This window comes from Stigmatopora argus, chromosome 20, assembly GCF_051989625.1.
Source record: "Stigmatopora argus isolate UIUO_Sarg chromosome 20, RoL_Sarg_1.0, whole genome shotgun sequence".
Classification (NCBI taxonomy): Eukaryota; Metazoa; Chordata; class Actinopteri; order Syngnathiformes; family Syngnathidae; genus Stigmatopora; species Stigmatopora argus.
The window spans coordinates 123,041-141,984 of NC_135406.1; the positions used below are offsets into that span (position 1 = coordinate 123,041).

General features: G+C 56.4%; 7 protein-coding genes and 1 long non-coding RNA gene across 11 annotated transcripts; 5 read left to right on the plus strand and 3 right to left on the minus strand.

The window, feature by feature from the left end:
* Nucleotides 1–972: 972 nt before the first annotated feature.
* Nucleotides 973–3,412, plus strand: sox19b (SRY-box transcription factor 19b). The gene is made up of 2 exons (XM_077589402.1): nt 973–1,982; nt 2,603–3,412. Exons 1-2 carry the CDS (start codon nt 1,228–1,230, stop codon nt 2,898–2,900), a joined length of 1,053 nt encoding a protein of 350 aa, XP_077445528.1. The 5' UTR covers nt 973–1,227; the 3' UTR covers nt 2,901–3,412.
* On the minus strand, nt 2,461–6,553 carry LOC144066066 (mannose-P-dolichol utilization defect 1 protein-like). 3 transcript variants are annotated; one of them, XM_077589405.1, is made up of 7 exons: nt 6,413–6,553; nt 6,287–6,352; nt 6,087–6,219; nt 5,815–6,019; nt 5,610–5,720; nt 5,397–5,534; nt 2,461–3,317 (listed from the first exon to the last, which is right to left on the minus strand). In XM_077589405.1, the coding sequence occupies exons 1-7, from the start codon at nt 6,537–6,539 to the stop codon at nt 3,276–3,278; spliced, it is 822 nt and encodes a 273-aa protein (XP_077445531.1). In that variant the 5' UTR covers nt 6,540–6,553; the 3' UTR covers nt 2,461–3,275. The 3 variants fall into 3 exon arrangements, with proteins under 3 accessions (XP_077445531.1, XP_077445530.1, XP_077445529.1); XM_077589404.1 differs by having other exon boundaries at nt 5,811–6,019; XM_077589403.1 differs by having other exon boundaries at nt 5,610–6,019.
* On the plus strand, nt 6,554–8,919 carry lto1 (LTO1 maturation factor of ABCE1). Its single transcript, XM_077589409.1, has one exon. The coding sequence runs from the start codon at nt 8,259–8,261 to the stop codon at nt 8,910–8,912; it is 654 nt and encodes a 217-aa protein (XP_077445535.1). The 5' UTR covers nt 6,554–8,258; the 3' UTR covers nt 8,913–8,919.
* LOC144066067 (mannose-P-dolichol utilization defect 1 protein-like) lies at nt 6,700–9,532 on the minus strand. The gene is made up of 7 exons (XM_077589406.1): nt 8,069–9,532; nt 7,824–7,889; nt 7,578–7,710; nt 7,418–7,503; nt 7,208–7,326; nt 6,978–7,088; nt 6,700–6,896 (listed from the first exon to the last, which is right to left on the minus strand). Exons 1-7 carry the CDS (start codon nt 8,193–8,195, stop codon nt 6,759–6,761), a joined length of 780 nt encoding a protein of 259 aa, XP_077445532.1. The 5' UTR covers nt 8,196–9,532; the 3' UTR covers nt 6,700–6,758.
* mblac1 (metallo-beta-lactamase domain containing 1) lies at nt 9,229–10,122 on the plus strand. The gene is made up of 2 exons (XM_077589408.1): nt 9,229–9,649; nt 9,759–10,122. The coding sequence occupies exons 1-2, from the start codon at nt 9,242–9,244 to the stop codon at nt 10,080–10,082; spliced, it is 732 nt and encodes a 243-aa protein (XP_077445534.1). The 5' UTR covers nt 9,229–9,241; the 3' UTR covers nt 10,083–10,122.
* A 1,232-nt stretch (nt 10,123–11,354) lies between these two features.
* Nucleotides 11,355–12,612, plus strand: tm4sf21b (transmembrane 4 L six family member 21b). Its single transcript, XM_077588947.1, has 5 exons — nt 11,355–11,574; nt 11,650–11,715; nt 11,793–11,944; nt 12,024–12,210; nt 12,371–12,612. The coding sequence occupies exons 1-5, from the start codon at nt 11,383–11,385 to the stop codon at nt 12,371–12,373; spliced, it is 600 nt and encodes a 199-aa protein (XP_077445073.1). The 5' UTR covers nt 11,355–11,382; the 3' UTR covers nt 12,374–12,612.
* A 443-nt stretch (nt 12,613–13,055) lies between these two features.
* On the plus strand, nt 13,056–17,298 carry gal3st4 (galactose-3-O-sulfotransferase 4). Of its 2 annotated transcripts, none has more exons than XM_077588148.1 (4): nt 13,056–13,271; nt 14,857–14,955; nt 15,102–15,399; nt 15,555–17,298. In XM_077588148.1, the coding sequence occupies exons 2-4, from the start codon at nt 14,858–14,860 to the stop codon at nt 16,473–16,475; spliced, it is 1,317 nt and encodes a 438-aa protein (XP_077444274.1). In that variant the 5' UTR covers nt 13,056–13,271; nt 14,857; the 3' UTR covers nt 16,476–17,298. The 2 variants fall into 2 exon arrangements, with proteins under 2 accessions (XP_077444274.1, XP_077444273.1); XM_077588147.1 differs by lacking the exon at nt 13,056–13,271 and adding an exon at nt 13,288–14,345.
* A 60-nt stretch (nt 17,299–17,358) lies between these two features.
* LOC144065390 (uncharacterized) lies at nt 17,359–18,796 on the minus strand. Its single transcript, XR_013297170.1, has 3 exons — nt 18,698–18,796; nt 18,479–18,600; nt 17,359–17,904 (listed from the first exon to the last, which is right to left on the minus strand). It is a non-coding gene; the product is annotated as an uncharacterized LOC144065390 (long non-coding RNA).
* Between the last annotated feature and the right edge of the window lie 148 nt (nt 18,797–18,944).

An 18,944-nucleotide genomic window follows, 5' to 3' on the forward strand; every position in this document is an offset into this window, starting at 1 on the left:
ATGGCTGCGAGGCTGAACGGGGGCCTGCTTTGCATGAGAAGAGGGGGCCAATAGAGGCCTATTCAGGCAGGCGGGCAGGCGAGCGGGCCCGTCGCCCTCCCGAGCCCGCATCCCTCCATCGTGGCCAGCGTCCTCGCTTCTTTCTGCCTTTGGCTTCCGTACCTTCACATTTGCCCTCATCTCCACGGAGGACCCCCTGCGCTCCATGAGGGAGTCGGGTCGGGTTGGGCCATGAAGGCCAAAGACCAGTCGCGGGGTTGGCTTTGCTATCGGAGGCCCCGTGCGACGCGCTCTGTTGACGGCAGACCGCAAGGTGGACGGGTCTGCCGGGGGGTTCCGACACTTTCCCTCCAGTCACATTGAGTTCGCGGCGAGGCTTCGGTGTCTAACGTCGGAATGCCGGGTGGTCGGGGTCCCCTCGGGTGCCATTTTCAAATGAGTCTCGGCCGCATCGGAATCCCACGTGCACGCGCGTCCGCTAGTTATTTCCCAACTCAATTGATTGACACCATTCATTGGTTGATTAGCGATGGTCGCAGTCAAAACCGAGCGTCCGGGCAGCCGAGAAGCTCGTCCGTCGAAATAGCGTTATACTTTGGTGACCGACGACGTGGTCAGTGAAAACCAGGGGCCCTCTCCCTCGCCCTCCACCAAATACTTGTTTTTTTTATTTGTTGTAATTTTTTAAGGTGGCCCTCAAGCAAGGCGACAACTTTCGAGCTTTCATTGCCTTGATTTCCTTTACGCTAGGCTGACTTTGCAAAAGTTTGCCTCTTCCTAACTCTCTCCCCTTATTAAGATATTGGCTCGCTCGCTGGATCGCGGTCCTTAAAACAAGTCATTGAGATGCTAATAGGAGCGCTCACTCCTGATTGGTCGGCTGCGGGCCGGCCGGAGGAAGGGCGGTGGGCGCGGGGGTAGTCGAACCCGGAGGGAGCGCTCGCTCCGACAACAAGTGGTTCAGAATAACAAGTTGCGGCCGGCCGAGCAAGCCGACTAGACTCGTTTTCGACTTGGTCTTGCCTGAGCAAAAAGCTAAACAGGTCGAGCGGGATCGAACAACAGTCGTGCGTGCGAGCGTGCGTTCGTTCGTTCGTTCGTTCCTTCGGTCCTTCGTTCGTGGAGATATCGCACGTCCGACCGAGCAGACCCGGTGCTCCCGCGCAAAGTTCCAGGGGAACACCAGGTGGAAGCGAACGCGTGACGCGTCCACTCTCCGACTGCGACATGTACAGCATGATGGAACACGAGCTGAAGCCCGTCGGCGTCGGCCTGGGGGTCGGCTTGGGGGGCCAGCCGGTGCATCACCACGCGGCCCAGGGCATGTCCCCGGGAGCGCCGGGCTCCAAGTGCGCCCCGGGCGTGGCGGCCGACCCCATGGATAAGGTGAAGCGCCCCATGAACGCCTTCATGGTGTGGTCGCGCGGCCAGCGGCGCAAGATGGCCCAAGAGAACCCCAAGATGCACAACTCGGAGATCAGCAAGCGTCTGGGGGCCGAGTGGAAGCTGCTGAGCGACGGCGAGAAGCGACCCTTCATCGACGAGGCCAAGCGCCTGCGCGCCGTGCACATGAAGGAGTACCCGGACTACAAGTACAAGCCTCGGCGCAAGAGCAAGCCGGTGCTCAAGAAGGACGCGATGCAGGCCGGGGCCGTGGCGGTGGGGGCCAAGTACCCCCTCGGCTCCAGCGCCGCCGCGGGCAACCTGCTCCAGGTGGCCGCCGCCGCAGCCGCCGCGGCCGCCGCGGCACAGGGTCCCAACGCCAGTCCCAGGATGGAGAGCTACGGCTGGGGACCGGCTGCAGCCGCTGCCGCCGTCGCGGCCGCCGGGGGCTACGCCGGCATGCAGGGCGACGCCCACGCGCACGCGCACACGCTGGGCTACACGCAGCAGCTTCACCGCTACGACCTGTCGGCGGCCCTGCAGTACCCTCCGGCCATGGCGGCGGCGCAGAACTACATGAACGGCAACAACTCCTACAGGTGAGGGACATGCGAGGTCGTTGGCTACCGCCGACGGACGGCGACGGACGGCGACGGACGGCGACGGGCATCCCACGGTGGGGCGTCCCACCGCGGGGAGACCCCCGCCCTCTCCATTTCCGATGGATTTGGAGGTCCGTCCGCCGTCGTCATCGTCCGCGATAGCCAAGGAATGAGGTCTGAAATTTTGGCCGGCAATAACTGAACCGGCGCAGAGACGCACATGAAAATCCAACCAATTAGAGCCAAATATGTACCTAGTTAAGAAAAAAACAATGTCAGTCTCAACAAAATGATGATAGAAAAAAAACAGCTAAGTTCTGAACACCATGAGACAAAAGATACACTTCCAAATCAAAATAACATATAATAAAAGGGGCAACATTGGAATGACTAAAACGACATCTGTCAGTGCCATTGACGGTGACTGACGCCCAAACATCCCCCAGTGGCCATTTGAAAAGATGACGTCTTTGGCTCTCACGTTCACGGGGGCGGACGTTTTGCCAAACATTTTATTTTGCCAAACATTTTATTTTGCCAAACAAAACAAGCCATGCTAAACGTGTCCAAATTCTCAAGGCCGACCGACTGACGCGTGATTGTTCCCGTGTCGGCAGCCCCGTGACGTACGGCGGTGGCGGCGGCCCGCAGCAGCCCATGTCCGTGGTGAAGGCCGAATCCATGTCTCACTCGCCGCCGACGCCGGTCCATCACCGAGGCCCTCTGCAGGGGGACCTGCGCGACATGATCAGCATGTACATCCCAGGAGGTGGCGGAGGCGATGCCGGCGGAGGGGGAGGAGGAGGAGGAGGAGGCGGCGGCGGTGGCGGAGGCGACCCGACGGCCGTGGCCAGGGGCTATGGCGGCGTCCAGCAGCACTACCTCGCCGGCACCGTCCCCCTGACGCACATCTAGAGACGATGGGGGCGGGCGGGAGGACCGGCCGGCCTTCTCTTGTAGTTTCCCTTTTGCTTTTCCGGGAGAAGAAGACGGCGAAGAAGGGAGGGCGCTTTTCTCCACTAGTTTGTAGGTGTCCAGAGCACGTGTAAAGCTAACTTGGAAAAACGTCACCTCCTCCGCTGACCTTTCTCGATGCCAACAGGTGGCAGGTGGATCGCGACTGCTGCCCTCTAGCGGAAGATACGTTGTGTGCGCCGACGTGCCGTACAGTGGTTGTTGCTCTGCCACCCTTTTTTTGTTCTTTTTTTGTTTTGTTTTTTGTCTTTTTGCACCGTTATTTTGCTCCATTTGCTTTCGACTCTTCTTTGGGTGCCCAATCCAAAAGTGGCCTCAGTTTTCCTTGATCAAGTCGACGGCAGGATCGGCCTTTTCCTAAGAAAAAGAACAATAAAATACTTTAACTCTTTATGACAGTGCTAGAGGAATCCCATTTCTGTTAAATAAAAGCTGTTTATACTTGGAGTACACAGAGCTGAACCTTTTTTTTTGTTTTTTTTTTTTGGCCCCTACCGGTTAAAAAGGGATTCTTTTTTTCCTCTGCTAACCCACTAACCAGCGCATCCATCCATCACGAGTACGCAGCGGCTGCCGCGGACCTACACTTGCTTTGATTTCTCCAGGCGTACGGTACTAACGCTAACCACGTGCAGGCGCTGAAAGGTCACGCGTCGATGTTTACATTGTCGACTTTTGTAGACTGGCTTCGCCGGTAGCGAGCGCTCTTGTCAATAACGTACGCGATGTACCGGGCTCTTATGCTAAAAGTCTGGATGGCGTTTGGATTCCGACAAAGGCGCCCGGCTTTCGAGACTGTGAATAAAAAGGCAAAATGACATCCTGTCACGAGCGGAAAACACAAACGGGCGGCAGAGTGGATTTGTCATCTTTCACGGCACCGTCCAAACGTCCGGCCTCAAATCACCCGGCGCCAACAATTGCGCTCTTTTTGTGTCGCCACGTCGACTTGGGAAAAATCGGCCCAATTCCGGAAAACACTTTTGGAATGAAAAAGGGCAAAACGTTCAGTATTCTCGTTAAGATAAAAAAAAAAACAGAGTACACGTAGTTTAGTCACCTTTTCTTCCTTACTTTGAAACTATTTTCTGAAGTCCTTACTGTTGTTTATCTTAAATATGTTTCAACGTTTTAAACCTCTTTACACTCACTATTAAAAATAGAAGAGCAAATCTCAAAACTAAAAGGGAGCCTATTTCTGCACACGGGCCAGAAGAATGCCAAGGCCACTTTGCCAAGACCCCAAGGGCCCCCAAGGGCTCCTCTGTATTTTGAGTGGGAAGAGAGGGGGGGGGGGGCGCTGGGTGCATTTGACGGGAGCGGAGGATGATGTGGGCGGAGTCATCCATCCATCGCCCGGGCTGCATGGGAACATGCGGGCCAATTTGGGGAAAGGGGGGGGCGGGTGATTTAGGGCTTTACTTTCTTATCTTTGTCCTCTTTAAAATTCACTTTCTCCCCCAACACACAAAGCCGCGGGACGGCCGGCGCGTAATTGGCCGTTTCGGGGGCGCATTGTCCGGCGCCTTTCAGCGCGCAGGTGCGTATAGTAAAGCCCCAGTCTCCCCAGTCTCCCCGGGCTCCTCCCTCGGGCGGCTTTGTTCCCCCCCAAGAGTGCAGAAAATGAGGGCCGCTTTCCCCGCTCCTGGCGGGCTTAACCCTTTCACCGACCGCCGCCTTTCTCATGGAAATGCGCCCCAACCCTCGCGCCGGCTAATCGGTCGGTGAGGGGAGGGGGGCCGATGGAGAATGGGGGGGTGGGCGTCCCGAGGCTGAAGGAAGCCAAAAAATGGGGGGCCATTGACGGCGATAGACTGCTTCATCCGAGAGGGTCGGCGGCAATTCCACCGCCAAATGTCCAAAATGTTAAAAAGAAGAAAATACAATTTGGACGGCCGCAAAAGGGCGCCTTTTCCGGGGGGGGGTGTTCTAGATTTACAGAAGAAGCCGAGGCGGGCGGGCGGGAGTTATGTGCTGAAATGAGTAAAAACTATTGGATGTTGAATGACAACTCTTTCAGCATTTCAATCCCTTGAAAAATAATTGCAATTGGAAGCTTTTATCCGTCTGAAATGAATACTGACTTTGTTTTCACCCGCTTGACAAATGCCCTAAAAACGCGCGGTTGTTTTGGCTGGAGCCCACGGGGGTCTACGCCCAATACCCCGCCCCCCCTTCTTTACGCCCCCCCCCCCCCCCCCCCCCTCCCCGGTCGAGGGTGTTTCAATGGAGGGATTTTCTGGTCCAGTGGCTCCCCTCACCTAGCAACAGGCAGCGAGGCTTCAACAAGTGGTTGCCATGGAGGCGCCGGGGTCGAGACCATTTCAACAAGTTCCAATTGTGCGCCGTTTTCAAAGCGGTCATCAATATTGTCCTGCCCGATTCCTCAAACGGCCCGGCTTTTGGCCCACCGCTAGAGGGCGCCACGGAGTTTACCTGCTGCGTTTCCTTTTTGCCGGCACCTCGCAGGAACCTCTGGGTGGACTTCCAGTAGTACAGCACCTGGGCCGCGATCAGGCCGTTGCAGAGCACCGACACCACGTAGGTGAACACCAGCAAGGCGTCGCCTGTTTCCTGTTCAAAAAAAAAAAAAAAAAGGCAAGGCGGCCAAAAGGAAGGCTGACCCGCCGCGGAATGGTGCTACGGTACCTGCACCGAGGTGAAGATTCGCACCAGCGACCCGGCGAACAGCGCGGCCACCGTGAGTGCCGACAACTGGCCCGTGTGTCCGTTGCCTAGGTTGACGGCCGCCTGGACGACCTGCCGACGAGCGCCGACAAAAGCAATGCGGCGCGCCGGCCGCCCGAGCTTCCGGCCTAGCTTCCGGCCTAGCGTTTTTCTCGCGCTCACCGACCCTGCTGACGACGACGGCGGGCACGTTGGAGGCCTGGATGGCGGTCAGCAGCGAGGCGGGAGCCAGCGGAGATAGCAGCGGGGCTAGCGCCGCGAAGTAGAGCAGCAGGAAGCAGACCCCGGCCCGAGTGCGACCCCCGTAGTGCTGAACCAGGAAGCCCACGGTGACCGTCTGGAGCGTGACGAAGAGGGCCTCGCCCCACGCGCTGCCGGCGGCGGATGAGCGGGCGGCTTTTAAAGGCGGACGGTCGGCTTTCAAAGGCGAGGGCTCACCTGAAGGGGAAGCCGTTGGCAAAGCCGTAAGCCAGAGAGCCCGTGACGGCCACGAGCTCGCCCAGGACGGACAGGAAGCTCACTCCCTCGGCGTTCTGGGCGCCCAGGATCTTGGCGATCTGAGGCAACTTGACTGCAAGCGACCTCGCGTTCAGGAGCGGCTTCCCAAACGGCACCGGAACGAGCGAGGCGGCGCGTACCCGTCATGGAGCCCAGGATGACGAGCCCCCCCGCCACTTTGCTGAGCGCCGTCCTCAGACACGGCCCTGTTGGGAAAAAGACGTTCCCGTTGCCGGTCCGTCGCTCGCGCCGCGGTACTCGCTCACCGTCCAGAAAGTGACGGTGTAGGAAAATGGCCTCGGAACACCGTTGCGGGATAAAGTACTCCAAGAGTTGCCCGGCGAAGGGATCCGTGAAGGCGCTTTCTTTCTGCAGCAGGCTGTATTCCGCCATTTCAAAAAAATGTTTTTGTTGTTTTTGGAACAATCAGATTCAAAGTTCACTCGTGCTTATCAGTCACGCGTGGACAAGAAAGGGGAGCGCGACGAGGCGGCGGCGGCGGCCAAAGTTCATCTTGGCTCACATGCGGAAAAAGGAGAACGGGGCAAAGGCGTGGTGGACGCTGGCAATTTATTGGCATAAAAAGCACAAACGCTTTACACAGTGCCCAGGCTATTCCCTCTTCTTCCTCTTTTTCTTCTTCTTGCGCTCGGCCGAGGCGTTCCAGTAGTAGAGCACCTGCAGGGCCAGGATGGCGTTGCAGGCCGAGGAGACAGCGTACGTGGCGGCCATCAGCCCGTCGCCCGTTTCCTGCCGGCACAGCGTTGCCTTTCAAACAGGCGCCGGCGGCAAAGAGGCGGGGAGGGGGCGCTACGGCCCCACGGCCCCTACCTGAAGCGAAGTGAAGATGCGCGCCAGGGATCCGGCCAGTAACAGGAAGACGGTAACGGCCGACAGCTGGCCCGTGTGTCCGTTGCGGAAATTAGTCGCCGCTTGAACCAGCTGCACACGTTTGGGGGTCATTTTCATAACAAACGCATAACTTGCCAGTGGCGCAAAGGCGGGGGGGACCGTTAGATTCAAATAACAGTCACGGCGCCGCGCTCATTGGAGCAGCTTACCCGACCCGCGACGACGGCGGGCATGTTGGAGACTTGCAAGGCGGTCACCACGGACACGGGGGTGAGCGGAGAGAGCGCCAGCCCCAGCAGGACAAAATACAGGAGCAGAAAAAGGAGACCTGGAGGCCGATGGCCAAAGATTTGACAAAACATCTCCCGTTAATAGTACGACGAGGGGTAATAGTAAGACCGAAGGGTTGGGGTCGTCACCTCTGCCGCTTTTCCCCCCGTAGTGCTGGATGAGGAAGCCGATGGCGGCCGTCTGCAGCATGAGGAAGAGCCCCTCGCCCCAGGCGCTGCGGCGAGAGGGGCGCCAATCCCGTCAATCCGGCCAAAGCCGCCGGGCGAGACGGCTGGAACGGGCGCCCACCTGAAGGGGAAGTGGTTGCTCACGCTGTAGACCACCGTCCCGCCGATGGCCAGCAGCTCCAGGAGCACCGACTGGAAGCTCAGGCCCTCGCCGCTGCGGGCGCTCATCATCTTCAGGATCTGAGGCAACTTGACTGGGGACACACAGGGAGATGCCGTCGGACCGGTGGGCAGGCGGGCGGGCGGCCGTGGCTTGTGTCGGCTTGGGTGGCCGAGGCGAGTGCATTTCCGCTGGCGCTTGGTTTACCCATGACGGATCCCAGGATGATGCCCAATCCCAGGCCTTTGCTGAGCGCAATCTTCAAACATGGCACTGAAAGACAAAGGCGGAGAGCACAAGGTCGTTTCCAACTGAGGAAGGACTCATCCAATTTGACTGTCGATCCGGACGAGCACGAAAAAAAACAAATGGATTACGAGATCGGCTCGTTTCGGGCTGCCGGAAAGCCAACGGAAGATCATCGGCCGATTCGAATGACGAAATCCACTCACCGTGGAGAAAATTGAAATTGAGGAAAAACTCGTCGTAGCACAATTCCGGGATGAGATAGGTCACCAGGGGGCCTTTAACGGGGTCCATAAAAGAGGAAGCGCTCGGCGAAATGACTTCTTGCGCCATTGTTGGAGCGTTCAGGTGGCGTGTTACACCCTAAAGAGTCCGTCCGTCCGTCCCTCCTCCGCTATGGTTCCGCGTTCGTTCGATTTGAAGGCGCTCTCGAGAGAACGCTTTGGAGACCCCGTCAAGCTCGGCTTCGTGCAAAAGTGGCGAACGGCCGACCATCGGCCACGCCTGTCCCCATCACGACGTGGACAAATTCCATTTGTTTTTCCCGTGGCGCTCGACGCGGGGCCGTCGCATGGTGATGACGTCGCAGACCGCTCCTCTCCGAGGAAAGCGAACTTAGGGGCGAAGATGGCCTCGGAACATGACAACGACGATATCTTCGATTGTATCGTCATGGCGGAGGAAAGCTTCCGCGGGCAGGGCTACCGGGATGGTTTCGAGACAGGGACCTCTCGGGGTCTCCTGACCGGCCGCAGACACGGAGCTTCTCACGGGGCCAGACTCTCCACCGAGATGGCCTTCTACCACGGCTTCGCCGTCACCTGGAAGAGTCTCCTTGAGCGGAGAACGGAGGCCAAGGGGAGGAAACGGCAAGTCAAAGCGCTCGACGCTCTCCTGGGCTCGATCCCCGCATCTGGGATGGAGGAGCCCCAGTCCGAAAAACTCCAGGAGGAGATGGAGAGGCTGCGAAGCAAGTTTAGACACGCGTGCTCCGTGCTCGGCGTCCAGACCGACTTCAACAAAAGGTCCGGCGCGACATCCTCGTTCTGAAGGGGAATTCGTTCGCTGGCGTTCGGCTGCAACTTGCAATGGCGCCTCTCGCACGCCAGACGGCGACAAAGCCGCTGCCGCCGCAAACTGGACTCGCAGAACCAAACAATCGGGACAGCGTGCTGCGTCGTCATCTCAAATGGCGTCTTTGGCTGCCTCAATAACTACTATCGGTCCAATATTTGTTTTCCCTCCACCGCTTTTGCTTTTCTCGGCTGGACAGCGACTGGAGACGTCATTCGCGCGCGCCGAGCCGCCGCCGCCCGACGTCATCCGGGCGCGCCCCAGCTGCCGCCGACGTCATTCGGGCGCGCCCGAATGGCCGAGGGATGGCTTCGTTCGAAAGGGTCCCTTTGGCCGACGCGGAACTGGACTTCCCCGGCAGTCCGTACTCCGTGTCGGTCCTGAAGGTGGGCTACTACCGCCCGCAGCCCGACGGCGGCGGCGCCTTTCGAGCCGACGGAACCGTCACGCTCGTCGCGGGGGCCGGCAACAACATCCTGGTGGACACCGGCGGACCTTGGGGCCGCGACTCGCTCCTCGAGAGCCTCCGCCGGAGAGGCCTGGAGCCCGGGGACGTCCACGTGGTGGTGGGGACTCACGGGCACTCGGATCACGTGGGCAACCTCAATCTGTTCCCGTCCGCCGTCATCATCGTGGGACACGACGTCAGCCGATCGGACGTGTACCTGCCCAATCGGCTGGGGCGGGGGGAGGCGTACGTCGTGGACGAACACGTGAGCGAGTCGCCCCGTCGAGTTGCCTCTGGGGTGGTGTTTGGGGCGTTGCCTCCTGGGAGGGGTGTTTGGGGCGTTTCCTCTTGTCCTCAAGACGGTCCCGTTTCAGGTGCGCGTGGTGCCCACCCCGGGCCACAGCGGCCAGGACCTGAGCGTCCAGGTGACGGGGACGTCGGCGGGGACCATCCTGGTGGCCGGGGACCTCTTCGACAGCCTCGACGACGACGAGGCGTGGCGTGCGTCCAGCCTCCAGCCCGCCTTGCAGGAGATCCACCGCCGGAAGGCGTTGGAGACGGCGGACGTCATCGTACCGGGCCACGGGCCTCCCTTTCGGGTCCTCTGCCGTGTGGGACCGGAGTTGGGTGGGTCAGGAAAAGATGTGAAAGCAGCGGTCCGTCCGTGCCAGGACCCCGTTTCCCCCAAAATGTCCTAAGCACCTGAATTGCAAAATAAATCTACAACAATAATTGAAACACAGAGCACGGCTGATTCAATAGAAATATACTGACACGTGTACACATGATTGTGCTGGTATGATGACAATAAAGGGCTTCAATTGAATTGAATTTGAGCATCCCCAAACCAAGTCAAATGGCCTCCTTCGAATCTACGACTACACAGGTGAGCTGTGTTCTGTCGTCTTGGGAGCGTCACAACGAGGCCCGGTGGTGCCAGGCACAAGAAATATCCGTTGATAGAGCTCTTGCTCATCAAGATTCTTTTGGACACGCCCGAACATCTCCACGGTGCCATAATTCCCTGATAAGATGCTAACGTGACCACTTATCTCGGCACTCGCTGCGCATTGCGCCATGCCATAAAACAATTTCATTAACAGTCGGGTCCAAAAGTATTTGGTTGCATCGATAACACACTGGCTGTAGAGTGGGATTTTTGGTTTTGGTTTTGTGTTACTCTTTAGTAATACCAAATTGGGAAAAAGCCTTACGTTTTGGTGTACTTTTAAAAACAGACAAGTCGTAACGCAGTTCGAAAACGGTAAACCCAAATAGTACAAATCATTAATTCCTACTTCTAGACTAATAAAATGGAACGAATGGAATGGTTTCTGTTAGAATAATGATTAAAACCTTTTAAATCATTATTAGTAATATTTAATTTTAAAAAAAGGAAAAACATCTTTCAACATAACTGGTTACACTTGCAAGGAGGTGCCTTGTGACGTCGTCTCAGTCCACAAAGCATTCTGAATTGCAGGAACTGAATCATTGTATTTCATCGCGACACTCGAAAAACATGTTTATGTAATCAGTACAATAACACCCTAGATGGCTAGAAAAACAACAGTGTGAGAATTGCCGAATTGAGCATAAAAGTTGAACAAGGCACCCAAACAATGGTGTGAGGAATTGCATAATATTTTCATTATAAGGTAAACAAAGTAGTATTATAATGTAAACAAAGCAGTATTATAATGTAAACAAAGCCGTATTTAAATTCCACCCGGTCAGAAAAGGAGCCCTTTTCACATAGAGCAAATTATTTTCCTAACAACTTAAGTTTATGGCCTAGGTGGAAAGAGCGGAGATAGCTAGGCATGCATTTGCACGCCCTAAAGTCCAAACCATAAAGCGCCCACCCCATCAGATACGCCGCCCCTGCCTGCCTTTCACCACTCCCTTTCTCCCGATGGACTATAAAGCAAAAGCGGCAAAAATCGGGTGTATTTCTCGGGTATCGTTAGCCGGCGCCGCGTACCGCGATCCGCAAGCATGTGTACGGGAGCGTGCTCCAAAGTGGTGGCGGTGCCTCTGTACATCCTGGCCCCGCTGTCCATCATCTGCAACATCGTGCTCTTCTTTCCCGACATGGACACCAAATACGCCGCCCAGGATCAGGAGGGGGACCCTCGGATCACGCCGGAGGTCAAATACATGGGAGGCCTGATCGGAGGGGGGATCATGGTGAGCTGCCGATGGGACGCCGCCCGGCCCGGCCCGGCCCGGCCCGCCGACCTTCTGAACTTGTGACCCTTCCAGGCCCTGGTTCCCGCCATACACATCCACCTGACCGCTTCCGGCAAGTGCTGCGCCAACCGCTGCGGGGTGAGCCAACCTGCCGTCTCCGGGGCCACCGGGTCAAATTTGCCATTTTTCTCGCGCCGTCGTCTGACTCCGCGCAGATGTTCCTGTCCATCGGCTTCGCCGCCTTGGGCGTGGCGGGCGCCATCTACAGCTTGAGCACGGCCGCCCTGGGCCTGGCCAACGGGCCCGTGTGCTTGTGGAGTAATCGAGACCATCCCGTTCCGCGGTGGGGGACCCCCTTCGCAAACAGGTACGCCGATTCAAAGAGGATCTTTTTCCGGGGCGGTCGGGGTGCTCCTTTCAACGCCCTCGCCCGTCGACCCCGGCAGTAACGGGAGCTACCTGGCCGACAAGAGCATGTGGGAATGGTGCCAAGTTCCCAAGGGCGTGGTGGAATTCAACCTGGGCCTCTTCTCCACCTTGTTGGTGGCGGCCAGCATCCAACTGGTCCTCTGCCTCATCCAAATGGTCAACGGCCTGTTCGGCTGCCTCTGCGGCACCTGTTCCGGAAAAGAGGTGGGACGGGATGGTTGTTCCAAGTCCTTCCGAGCGGGAACGTGGGGAGGGTCGCGTGAAGGGGGCGAGTAATCCCCCCCACCCGCCCCCAAACGTTCCCGCTCGAAAAGGATGGAATGGGACGTCTGCGCTAATGGTGGGCCGGCGTCTTTCTCAACAGTGAGCGAGGCCAAGCCGGGCCGGCGCTGGAAAACGACGCCCCATCGGCGATTGACTTGACCGGCGTAGGAAGCCAAGCTGGCCAATTTTCATCAAGCTGAGGATGCTTATTATTGTAATGTCCAAGTCATCTGTGTTTTAACGTTGTTGTGCTATTTTTTCGTTCTTCCATGGATGATAATGATGTATTTGAGCTTGAAAAAAATCTATTCCGTGTGGACGTTTTGTGAATAACAGGCAACAATAAAGATAAAGTGCAACTTTGTCTTCTTCCACTAGATGGCGCCATAACCCTCTTCTCTTGCAACGCAAAAAGTACTCGCGAGAAACTGAATCCAATTGGATGAAAACTTTGAAAAGATTAATTGCGGATTTGGCCCGAAGTAGGAAAGATCAGAGAAGACACGATGAGGAAAAGCGGGGGACAAAATGAGCAACAGGACGAAAAGAGCCACCTGTTTGGACGTTTATCGCCGTCAACGGCAGGGAAAGAGTTCAACTCTTTTGAAAGGGTGCGGGTTAGGGTTAGGGTTAGGGTTGGGGCTCCATCAAGAAAGCACCAAGTGGAGTGATGCTGGACAAGGAGGGGGAAAAGGACGACAGGGATGGGAGGGAGGAGCCTTTGTCCACCGCCACCGCAGAGGTTTTATTTAGTCCACAACAGGCCGGATTAAGTGGACGGTACTGGGGGAGGGGGAGGGGGGCCCTGCTGGGCGGCCACCTGCTGGGCGGCCACCTGCCGGGCACCTGCTGGGGAACGGCTGGGGGACCTGGTGTCAGGTCGGTCGACATTCGCGCACGATGAGGATGAGGGAGGAATAAAGACGAGACGGACTAAAACGACTTGTTTGGGGCCGGATCAACTTTCTGCGTGTGCGTGTGTCTCGCTGTGCCAAGGACAGGTGAGCGAGCGAGCGAGCGAGCGAGCGGAGCCCGTGGCTCAGACAGGCGTTTGGGGCCCGTTGCTCTTGGTTACAGAGATGTTTGGGGTGGGGGCCTCTCTCTTATTTACACTTTTAAGTCATTTCCTTTTTTGGGGAGGTTAGGCCAATGTATTTCTCTGTCCGTCTGATTGCAACTCGGCCACGTGTTTCTGCTGGAGGAAAGGCCTTCGTCAACAGGCAAAGCGGGCGCCTTTTTAGGATGAGCGGCGACACGTCCAAACGCCTTGAGCGACGAGAAGGAAAACCTTGCGCGCCAAGTTAATACGTACGGGTCCGTGCATGCGTCTCGCGAGCTAACTCGCTCCAATTCCTCACTTATCAGCTTAGGGTATGCGGTCCAGTGGAAGTAATCCTGCCTGCCAGCCTGCCTGCCTGCACCAGTCTTAAATGGAGGCAGGTTAACACCACGGACGCCACCCAAACAGAAACAGCATCCGTCTGTGAAATGGGATGGGGGCAGGGGTTGATTCCCGGCTAGTACTAAAATGTCCGGGGGTCGCTAGGGGCTGCCTCTGGGAACAGGTAGAGAGCGAGTTCCAACGGATTGCGGCCTGGGCCAATTTGGCAGTTAGACTTTGGCTTGCTCCACTCGCTATTGGGTAAAATCGCTCCATTGTTCGCCTCAGCTACTACTGAGCAGAAAGAAAGCCGTGGCTGCTTTTTTTCTGTCTCGACGAGCGCCCTTTACTTTGGAAGCGAGCGGAAGCGCTTTTCCTCCTTCGCCCAGCTTTTGTTTTGTAAACGACAGGAAGTCGAAATCCCTCCCTCCCTCTCTCGCCGTCTTTTGTCTCGCGCGCCCGCCAGCTTGTCTCTTGTCTTGCGTGCGTGCGTGATCGTCGAGCGGCTCGCTCCCCTCCCCTCCCCTCCCCTTCCCCTCTCCGAACCCGTCTCCGGGTTCGCCTTCTCCGGCCAGCGAGGATGTTACGAGCCCCCGGCGGCTGGATGCGAACGCCGTCGCCTTCGCCATCGCCGCCGCAGCCGCAGCCGCAGCCGCACTACAGACACAGCGATGCTTTTCAAACGGAGAGCCAGGTAGCCTTTCAGCTCCCACATTCTTTCCATTTTGGGCATTGAAAAAAGCAAGGGGAGGGGGCGGGGGCAATGGGGACGTAAGAAAATGCCATTCGAGACGATGCGCGAGGGGGTGGGGGGCGTCGAGGTGGCGTGACGCGGGGTTCTTTACGTCCCCCTCCTTCACACGATAAGGCCTTTCGACGCCCCACTTCTTAGAGGTGGGGAGGGGGGTTGGCCGAGAATACATATTTGAAGTCACTGCTGGCCACTGTGGGTAATAAGACCAAGCAGAGAAAGAAAAAAAAATCAACAGTTTTCACATAATGCGGTCGCAGGAGCAAACGTGGAACTGTCTGGCGGCTTTTCTGCTTCTTTTGTATTCAAGCCATCATTTGCTGTTGACGCCAATTGAGGTTCAATCCAAGTGGGAGGATGAATGAATGGATGGATGGATGGACGGACGGATGGACGGACGGATGGACGGGACTTGACTCGCTGGAGTTTGTGCTCAAATGGCTTTCCGTTGCAGGATGTTGAGAGGCTTGGCGTGCGGCCGGCCGGGGAAAGCGCTCCTCCTCTTCGTGGCCGTCATTTTCACGGGACAACTGCTGCTCATCATCTTCAAGAGGTAACGGCCGGCCAGCCCTTTCAAACTCTCTCAGGGGAACCAAGTCCGAGCGCCGTTAGGCTCGGGACCCAAATGGCCAATAAAGTTGCCAGGAAAAAAACCAAAACAACTTTACAAACCCTGTGACGGGTATGCTTTTTTTGCAGCAACCAGCAGGCCGCGCGCTCAGTCTTCTCCTCCCGTGACGGGCGAGGCCCGTCGCTGGGCCCCTGCCGGCCCCGCGACCACATCGTGTTCCTCAAGACGCACAAGACGGCCAGCAGCACCGTGCTCAACGTGCTGTATCGTTTCGGGGAGGAGCGCGGCCTGCGTTTCGCCCTGCCGCTGGGCTACCAGCTGGGCTACCCGCTGCCCTTCGACGCCCACCGGGTCAAGGGCTACCGGGGCCCCGGGGTGGTGGACTTCCACATCATGGCCAATCACATGAGGTTCCAGAAGGCCGAGGTGAGTCAAAGGGCAAACGTCCTGGTGACCGCTTCCCCCAAAAATGTGGTCTTTGGGGAGGGGATTAGGAGGTTCCACGGGCAAGACTTGCACGGGAGGAAAAAAAAAAGGAGGAGAACAAACAAAGGCCGCCGTCTGTCCGTCTCTTTGTCCAGGTGGAGAAGGTGATGCCCGCCGCCGACACCTTCTACTTCTCCATCATCCGGGACCCGCTGGCTCTGGCCGAGTCGTCCTTCGCCTACTACAAGGAAGTGGCGCCGGCCTTCCGCAAGGCCAAAGGCCTGGGCGACTTTGCCGACAACGCCGGCCAGTACTACGACCCGCGGGCCCGCAACAACCACTACGCCCGCAACTTGCTGTGGTTCGACTTCGGCCTGGACCACGAGGCCAACTTCTCGGAGGCCACGGCGCGAGAGGGCGAGGCGGCCGTGCGCCGGGCCTTCCAGCTGGTCCTGGTGTCCGAGTTCTTCGACCAGTCCATGATCCTCCTGCGCCACGCCCTGTGCTGGCCCCTGGACGCCGTGGTGTCCTTTAGCCTCAACGCGCGGCAGCAGCCCAAGGCGGCGGACACTTCCGCCGCCCTCGCCGTGGCCGTGGCCGTGGGCACGGGGCCTCGGGGGCCGGCCCGCGGGCCCCGGGGCCCCAGAGCGCCGCCCGACCTGACCCTGACCCGGGAGCAGCGGGAGAAACTGCGGCGGTGGAACGCCTTGGACTGGCACTTGTACCGGGCCTTCAACCGCACCTTCTGGCAGGAAGTGGAGCGCTTCGGGGCGGCGCGCATGGAGCGGGAGGTGGCTCTCCTGCGGGCTCGGCGCCGGGCCCTGGCCGGGGTCTGCCTGAGGGACGGCGGCAAGCCCGTGGAGGCCCAGCGCATCCGGGACAAGGCCATCAGGCCCTACCAGAGCGGCTTCGGCAGGATCCTGGGCTACGAGCTGCGTCCGGGGCTGGACAACGCCACGGCCACGGCCTGCCTGAGGATGATCCTGCCCGAGATCCAGTACAAGGACGCGCTGGACGCCAAACAGTTCCCAAGGGCGCCGCGGCCGGCTCAGCGGAGCTCTGTGCCCGACTCTTGATGTCCGCACTTGGGAAGGGGGGGGTTCGCAGTGGTCCGAGGGTGCCCGTCGTCGTGGCCGGGTAGACATTTTTCCAAAATTGCCATCCTTGAAGTTGCAGCGGGAAGAAGGGATAAATGGCAGCGGTTGCCAGATGCGTCCGTCCAGTGGGACCTTCAAGCCGCCGGTGGAGTCGGAGCGTTCCCAGAGAAGAGTGGCGTACGGGTTAGCAAGTGGCTGAAAAGACGTCGCGACGGAGTGAGAAGTCTTCCGAGTTGGAACGCCGCAACAAAGGTGCCATTTAGCCTGAAAAACGCACGACGGTTACAATCGCTATGCCGCCGCATTCCCAAAGACAAAGTGGGGCCGAGAGTCGGATAGGGGTGCTGGAGTTCCCGGGTCGAGAGCTCCTTTTAAGAATGGGATTTTCTACAACCGGGCCAGGAAGCCAAAATCCCGGAGCATTTTTTTTTTCCAACTAGACCTCGGTCAACTTGCATTTCCTCAAATAGCGGCTTTAATTTTGCACCTCACACGGCCAACCGATAAGGGGCCTTTTTTCTTCTTCTTCTAAATATTGGGAAACGTTGGTCGTGTATTACGACAACTTATTTGTACAGCACGTGGCGAAGGCAACGGTACGAAGCCAGGCCTTTTCCCGATACGCCGGCAAAAAAGCAAGCACGCTTGGCTGCTATTTGAGGAATATGTGAATCATGTGATACAGGCCTTTTTTCTTTGGCACGCAGTTCCCTCCCAGCCAACAATGGGTCCATTCATAATTTATCACAGTTTGACAATAACTTTAGTGTTCAAGTCCATGAAATAAAGTCACAGACAGGCATGCCAGGTTACCTTTTTCTTTTGTAGATTGACCTTTTGAAGGCATTTCACCAATGGGTCACAAAGAGGATAAGGAGAAAAACGACAACATGTACACAAATAGAAAGTTTTAAAAAGTTTATTTCTCTTTAGGGTTTGAAAATCGAAAGCTCAAATGAATACTCTATTTGTTAAATATACATGAATTAAAGGGCCAGACCTGAAATGTTAAGGCACATCAAAAGCTAATCTTATCTAAAATGACGCACATACCTATATGAAAAAAGAATGGCTGGCGCTTGTGCAAAAGAGGCTGGGGGGTCCGCTCCAAAATGGAAGTGGGTCGAGCCACGGAGGCCCAGAGCCCAAGTTGCTCCGGTGTCCTCCGCTTAAAAACGGTAAGGCTCCGATCGATCGTGTTCTCCCACCAGAGAGCGCTGCCAAACGTATTAACTTCAACATTTAGTGTCAAATGCTCTGCTGGGTTTCTTGAAAAATGTTGCTTGGTCTTTTCCTCCGTCTGCTGGACTCTTTCCGGTACTGCAGGCCCTAACGCGTCGTTTCGCGTCTATTTTTAACTGTCTGGATGCCATTGACGGCAAGAGAAGTCCAATCCAAAAGTTGTGGGCTTGGTACAAAAATAAACAAAAAGACCCCGTCAAAGCGCTTCGTCTGTACAATTTCCCCTCAAAATTGGAATTTTAAGTCAACCTTATTTGATCACGTACAGAGTTAAAAAAGAAGGTATACGTACATGGATTTTGTTAGATGTAGTTTAACAGCTGTAAATCCGACTGTCTGCCATTGACAAGCAAAGAAGTCAAATCTATCCCCTCTTTAATTCCCCACGTGATCATTGTTCCACTTTTAAACATCACGCCCATATGCAGTATATGGACGTAATAATAGCAACAACAACAAGGCAGGCATTTTCACAAATACACTACAACAATAAGTAAGACTCGTCTCGAGAAACCCTTTCAGCACTTCCAATACATTCATTAAAACGACTCGGGCAATGTCTTTCAATCAGACACGAATCAATATCAATTGAAATCTCATTATACTTGTAGTATTATGACAATGAAAAGAAAACATTCAATGCAATTCTTTCAATCCCGAAGGCGACGCTCAAATGCAAAAGAACCCTCAATAGCCATAATCATCACATGCATGGACCAAGGTATATAAATGGGTCTTACCTTACGTGAAAATACTTATCTTTTTAGTTGGAGAATGGAGTAGTGGTTCGCCATTGCAGCTTGGAGCCTTCGACGCGTAGTTTGACAGGAGTCAGCCAGCTTGGTTGAGCGGCGTCCGCTTACTATATAATCGTTTCATAAAACAACATCGAGTGGTGAGGGGAAATTGAAGGCCATGGGTCGGTTCAACGCGGGACTAAACGCGGTAGCACAACTCACCGGTGTCAAACATTTGCTAGCGGCTAGCGGCTAGCCTGTGTGTTACAGGTGCTCGTGATGACAGTCGTTTTGAAATTTCGCTCCATTCGAGGTGGCACCGGAAAATGACGTCACATCCGTTTCCATTCAAAGAGTCCATTTTTGGACGAGCTGCTTTATTCTTTCATTCGTCTTTTTCGCCTGCTACATCATTGTCAAATGCCAATTTTGACAGCTTAATGCGTCGTGTCGACCAGTTAGAAAACAC

What these genes read in the sequence shown, in the direction of transcription:
- sox19b (XM_077589402.1), top strand. Translation starts at nt 1,228, where the DNA reads ATGTACAGCATGATGGAACACGAGCTGAAGCCCGTCGGCGTCGGCCTG. An exon ending in AACGGCAACAACTCCTACAG is followed by an intron (nt 1,983 to 2,602) that starts GTGAGGGACATG and finishes CCGTGTCGGCAG; the next exon opens with CCCCGTGACGTACGGCGGTG.
- LOC144066066 (XM_077589403.1), bottom strand. Translation starts at nt 6,539, where the DNA reads ATGGCGGAATACAGCCTGCTGCAGAAAGAAAGCGCCTTCACGGATCCC. An exon ending in ACACCGTCACTTTCTGGACG is followed by an intron (nt 6,353 to 6,412) that starts GTGAGCGAGTAC and finishes TTTTCCCAACAG; the next exon opens with GGCCGTGTCTGAGGACGGCG. An exon ending in CATCCTGGGCTCCATGACGG is followed by an intron (nt 6,220 to 6,286) that starts GTACGCGCCGCC and finishes GGTCGCTTGCAG; the next exon opens with TCAAGTTGCCTCAGATCGCC.
- LOC144066067 (XM_077589406.1), bottom strand. Translation starts at nt 8,195, where the DNA reads ATGGCGCAAGAAGTCATTTCGCCGAGCGCTTCCTCTTTTATGGACCCC. An exon ending in CATCCTGGGATCCGTCATGG is followed by an intron (nt 7,711 to 7,823) that starts GTAAACCAAGCG and finishes GTGTGTCCCCAG; the next exon opens with TCAAGTTGCCTCAGATCCTG. An exon ending in GCATCTTCACTTCGCTTCAG is followed by an intron (nt 6,897 to 6,977) that starts GTAGGGGCCGTG and finishes CTGTGCCGGCAG; the next exon opens with GAAACGGGCGACGGGCTGAT.
- lto1 (XM_077589409.1), top strand. Translation starts at nt 8,259, where the DNA reads ATGGTTCCGCGTTCGTTCGATTTGAAGGCGCTCTCGAGAGAACGCTTT.
- mblac1 (XM_077589408.1), top strand. Translation starts at nt 9,242, where the DNA reads ATGGCTTCGTTCGAAAGGGTCCCTTTGGCCGACGCGGAACTGGACTTC. An exon ending in CGTACGTCGTGGACGAACAC is followed by an intron (nt 9,650 to 9,758) that starts GTGAGCGAGTCG and finishes GTCCCGTTTCAG; the next exon opens with GTGCGCGTGGTGCCCACCCC.
- tm4sf21b (XM_077588947.1), top strand. Translation starts at nt 11,383, where the DNA reads ATGTGTACGGGAGCGTGCTCCAAAGTGGTGGCGGTGCCTCTGTACATC. An exon ending in GCTGCGCCAACCGCTGCGGG is followed by an intron (nt 11,716 to 11,792) that starts GTGAGCCAACCT and finishes GACTCCGCGCAG; the next exon opens with ATGTTCCTGTCCATCGGCTT. An exon ending in GGGACCCCCTTCGCAAACAG is followed by an intron (nt 11,945 to 12,023) that starts GTACGCCGATTC and finishes CGACCCCGGCAG; the next exon opens with TAACGGGAGCTACCTGGCCG.
- gal3st4 (XM_077588147.1), top strand. Translation starts at nt 14,323, where the DNA reads ATGCTTTTCAAACGGAGAGCCAG. An exon ending in CTGCTCATCATCTTCAAGAG is followed by an intron (nt 14,956 to 15,101) that starts GTAACGGCCGGC and finishes CTTTTTTTGCAG; the next exon opens with CAACCAGCAGGCCGCGCGCT. An exon ending in TGAGGTTCCAGAAGGCCGAG is followed by an intron (nt 15,400 to 15,554) that starts GTGAGTCAAAGG and finishes CTCTTTGTCCAG; the next exon opens with GTGGAGAAGGTGATGCCCGC.